The 5,000-nt window shown below is 45.1% G+C and overlaps 1 protein-coding gene across 6 annotated transcripts in view; it reads left to right on the top strand.

Annotated features, from left to right (window-relative positions):
• Positions 1-5,000, top strand: part of LOC125032042 (transcription factor AP-2-alpha-like) — a 74,894-nt gene that overhangs the window by 36,739 nt on the left and 33,155 nt on the right. For 4 of the 6 annotated variants that reach the window (XM_047623024.1, XM_047623031.1, XM_047623008.1 and 1 more), the window contains one exon: positions 2,570-2,765. The exons of the other annotated variants lie outside the window; for them this stretch is intronic. In XM_047623024.1, the coding sequence (XP_047478980.1) occupies positions 2,570-2,765 (196 nt within the window). The remainder of the gene's footprint in view (positions 1-2,569; positions 2,766-5,000) is intronic. 6 annotated transcript variants of the gene reach the window in all.

Genomic DNA, 5,000 nt, shown 5'->3' with positions numbered 1-5,000 from the left:
GTTTCCGACTTTTATGACATTTTCTCATAGTGAGTTTGTACAAGAACGTGCCATGCAGTAAATTTATTTTTGTGTCCCCGCCACAGACATTGTGCCGTGTTTGGGAGGCGGATGCCTTGACACTTTCTTCCATTCTCCTCGCAGCAAACCCGCAGTTTTCTGCCATTCTCTCCCCTCTTTAATAGAGTGTTAGCCTCACGTTACAGACGGTCGCCACTTTGTCCGCGACCCACTCTATTGAGCATAAAAACTCAAATTGCCCCTCTCCATGCCCCATCTGGTTCCCTCGGGTCCCGCGCCGTTCGGCCGTCCCGCGCGCTATTGATCAGCTGCCGTGTGTCGCGGCCTCCGCGCCGGGACGAAGATTTTAAACATAGAACGAAAGACAGGCGATAACTCTCGGGTCAGTAGGGGTGTGATCTTTGTTTAGAGGAGGAAGGGAGAGGGGAGGCCTGGTATAGTTAGATTTACATACATTACCATGTTAAAAGGTCGTGAGGATGAAAACACGGAGCTAACATCCAAAAAGACAAAAGGAATGGAAAACGGGCCAGTTGTGGGCCATTTTTACATCTCAAGCTTTCCCCGCCTCGACCGCTAACCTGCGCCGGCAAATTGTGCATTTTCCTTGTATTCTCTCGCTGTTTGATGTGTTACTTCATGGTAAAGGTTTGAATAGGTTATCAGTTGCTCGTAAATATTCACAGTGATTACACGGTCGAGAACTCCGCGCGTCGCATTTACTGATATCTGTGTTAATTGACGCTCGTTATCGCGGGTTCCCTTGATAGTGCGCTCGGCTCGGCACAGAGGCTTCGCTTTCCTCTCCTCGTCGCCTTTCATTCCTCCCTCAATTTTCTCCAGTCGCACTTTTCCTCAAGCTGTCCCTCCTCAGCCACACATTAGTCTTTCAACTTCCCGCAGCCCCCGTCCGGTCCTTGCCTTATCGCCATTTGTATGAAGTCATTCACTTTCGTCCTCTCGTTTTCTTCATGATTTTTCTTCGTGTTCCATTGCGCCTTATCCACGTGCAGAAGCTGCAGCTCAGAAGATGAGTACCCAGCGTGACCCGGGAGCTGCCGGTACGCACGACTCGCCGCCCCCCCCCCCCCTCACCCCACCACCGACACACACCTGTGTTCCCGGGCACCCCCTCTCCCCCTGTCCAGACACGGGGTACCCATACCGTTTATTTTATTTTTTATTTCCCTCCGTTCTGAAGCGAAGGGCTAGGGTTTGTTGTAAGAGCAACCCCCCCTTCCACTTTCCCCCGGGGTCCTCCCCCATCCACGGCGTTAACGCTCAGTCTCGCCAAGTAACGATAAGTCTCATCTTATCTCGTGTTCCGTACGGTCAGTGTTGACGTGCAATAGTTTAGTAGTTAAAGTTGTCGGGTTGCAAAGCCTCACTCGGCCTACATTCCTCGCCTGCCCGCACCCCCTCGGCTCCCCCAATAAAGCCCCCCCCCCCCCCTCGTTCCTCTCCCTCGCATTACTCGAGTGGCTGACATTTTTGGGATTTTAATTAAAGTGCTTAGTTTTGGAAACAAATTATCTGCATGAGTGGGTGCGGCCCGCGTCCCGGCCCGCTGTCAGGAATGCCGACGTGCGCGCCCTCACATTTTTTGCCGCGGATTCTTTGGTCGAGTTTTGATTAAACGGTTTCTTAGGGTAATTAAGACGTTAACTTTTCAGCCTGAATGTAATTGGCATCAAGTTTTACAGAAGAGCCAGAGATCGTGACCTGCCTCTTCTCTGAGAGCACTGGCACCGTGCTGCTCGCTTGGCGGGTGTTACACGTGTAATACTGCAGTGTTCAGACGACGCCTGCCGCGCTGCACATGTTTCGCCTTTGGCTGCCGTGGGGCCGCCTCCGTAGGAAATGCAATACAGATTCGGTTTCTTTGCAATTTAAATAGTGTTATCTTTGCATTTGATAACTATCTTTGTTGTTATCAAGAAGACATGTCTAAATATAAATCAATTGCGATCTTCATAATAATAGCTCAGTCGCCTTTATTTTCGTGAGCGCCAAAGACTGTTTATGAGTTCGGCTATAAAGGGGCACCATCATATTCACTCACACACTCCCCACGCCCAGTCTTGCGCACACGGGGCACTATCACCACAGGAAATGCTGCACAAAGATACATATTGGAGGCAAAGTCATGTTGCAACTTTGGAGCAGAAGTTATTCCTTGGGCGAGCGTTCATTCTGACAGTACATTAAGAGTGATTCCTTGATTACTGTATTTGTCTCCATACTTATTTGCGAAGCAATACACCAGATATTTGATGTGGAACACCTTCTGTCAAACAAATAAATCAACACCTGCTCGATTTGTCTCCAAGTTTGTCGTAGGACATGTCTCACATGGCGTGAGAATATGGCCGATTCCTGCCCCTGAATGTTCCCCTCGCCTCCCCCTCGCCTCCCCCTCGCCTCCCCCTCGCCTCCCCCTCACCCTATTCTCACCGCAGCGCCCAAACCCTCCAGCTTCTAGTCCCTCACAGCCTCCTGCATGCCTCACTCCCTTGCCTCGAGCCCCGCCTGACGGCCGGTGTTGCAGGCAAAGTTGGTGATCACATGATGAAGGACGCCCTCATTGGTGCCGCGATGCCCACCGACGTGTTCTGCTCCGTCCCCGGCCGCCTCTCCCTCCTCTCGTCCAACTCCAAGTACAAAGTGACCGTCTCGGAGCTGCAGCGGCGCCTGTCTCCTCCAGAGTGCCTCAACGCCTCCATCCTGGGCGGCATCCTCCGCAGGTAAGCCGCCCGCTCTCCCGCACCTCAACCACCGCGGCACGGAGAGGCGGCACCACCGCAGCGTCACCGTAACACCCGTATCAGGGTATCACGTCCGCGTCTCCTTACTTTGCCCCCCCCCCCCCCCCACCGAGCCTAACACTCGAGCACCTTGGAGGAAGATATCTGGCGGACAAAGCCTGCAGTCACGACACTGAATTTAGCTTGGCATTGCACACTGCTTTTGTAAAATGATGTATTGAACACGAACGCGACTGCACTCCTCTTTCATTCCGTAATTCAATCTTGTAAAGGGATATCTTGCCAGGGTTGTAATTTCAAAGAAATAAGAATGGATCGATGAGTTTTCTGTGGATAAAGGGTACTTACTAATGGTACTAATGAACAACAGCTGTGCAGATTAGATATAGTGACATGTAGTACGGCATGCGCACCACACTGTCTCTCTCCCCAGATGGCAGAGTGACAAAACACGTGTCTTCTCCCGCCCTGTGGGCCGTTGAGTGAATGATTTGCCTCCTTTCTCGCTCCCTCCTTCCCGCATCCTTGCACTTGCCGTGCCTTCCTCAGCGCCTCCTCCATCCTTCCTCTCCTTCGTGCAGTGCGGAAGCCACTGCCAGTGTTCCAGCTTGATCCTTCTTGTGCATGGACGGGGCCACCAGGTAGCAGCTTTGACCTGGCCTTAGAGCAAAGCAGTAGGTGGTAGACTAGTGGAGGCATCCGGCGATTGGCCGGCTGCCGTGCTTGGGTGTGTAGGTAGTCGGGTCGGTCTCGCCGTCGCATGCTCGGCTCGGGCTCTGGGTTACGGCTAGATTCTTGAGATCGGTTGGTTTGACGCCTGTTTGGATAGTTTTACGTACTGTTATTATCGTTATCATTATTATTATCCTCATAATTATTATCATCATTATTATTATTATTATTATTATTATTATTATTATTATTATTATTATTATTATTATTATTATTATTACTACTACTACTACTACTTTTACTATTACTATCATCATCATCATCATCATCATCATCATCATCATCATCATCATCATCATCATCATCATCATCATCATCATCATCATCTTTATCAATAACATTATTGTAATAGTTATTATTTGTTTATTATTATTATCAGTTACTATTATTTGTATTATTTATTATTGTTGTTGTTGTTATTACTATTATTATTATTATCATTATTATTATTATTATTATTATTATTATTATTATTATTAGTTATTATTATTAATATTATTTACAACTATTATTATTATCATTATCAGTTATTATTATTATTATTATTATTTACAACTACTTTTTTATTATTATTATTATTATTATTATTATTATTATTGTACTCTAATTCACATTATTACTATTGTATTTTTTATCATAATCGCCATCACTAGCTCTAGTCATTATTATTATTATTATTACAGTTATTATTATTATACTACTCTTACCCCCCATCATGATCATTATCATCACCATCACCTTTATCTTCATCATCATCACCATCAACATTATTATCATCATCATCATCATCACCTTTATCACCTTCATCATAAGCATAATCATTCACCATCAATCATCATCACATCGTTAGTACTAATACTATTATTTTGTTGTTATTATTTCAACTAGTTTTATTCCCGATATTGTTGTTACTACTTTTGCTACTTCGACTGAACTATTAATGTTGTGTTGGTGTAGTTTTTTTTATTGTTATCGTCATCTATACAATTATTATTACCATCATCATCATATCCTGCCATCGCCATCGCCATCGTCATCATCATAATCATTATTGCTACATTTTTCTTTTGGGGTTGTAGTTATTGTTGTTGTTGTTGTTGTTATTATTATTATTATTATCATTATTGCTGCTGTTGTGGTTGTTGTTGTTGTTATTATTACTATTATTTTATAATTTTATTATAATTATTGTTATCATTATCATCCTCGTTGTTATTATTATTATAACAGTTGCCCTAGGCTTTTCACTCAGTTCAGATCTGTGATGTTAGTGAACGCCTTAACCTTTCCCCAAAGTTCCTTCCTTTAACCGCCCCTAATATAAAGACACCAGCAAAGTGTCTAGAAAAATGGCGATTTCCTCGAAAAGTGTTATCTCAGGAAAGCAATTTTCAAAGTATACAGTGACTGGTGTTTACTGTGAGTACACCCAGCACCTGCCTCTGACCGAGCAGAAGGCGTAGTGTCATTAGCCCTGGCGCT

This window comes from Penaeus chinensis, chromosome 2 (genome assembly GCF_019202785.1).
Source record: "Penaeus chinensis breed Huanghai No. 1 chromosome 2, ASM1920278v2, whole genome shotgun sequence".
Taxonomy (NCBI): Eukaryota; Metazoa; Arthropoda; class Malacostraca; order Decapoda; family Penaeidae; genus Penaeus; species Penaeus chinensis.
Note: the sequence above shows the minus strand (reverse complement) of the source record. Positions and strands in the feature narration are given on the sequence as shown.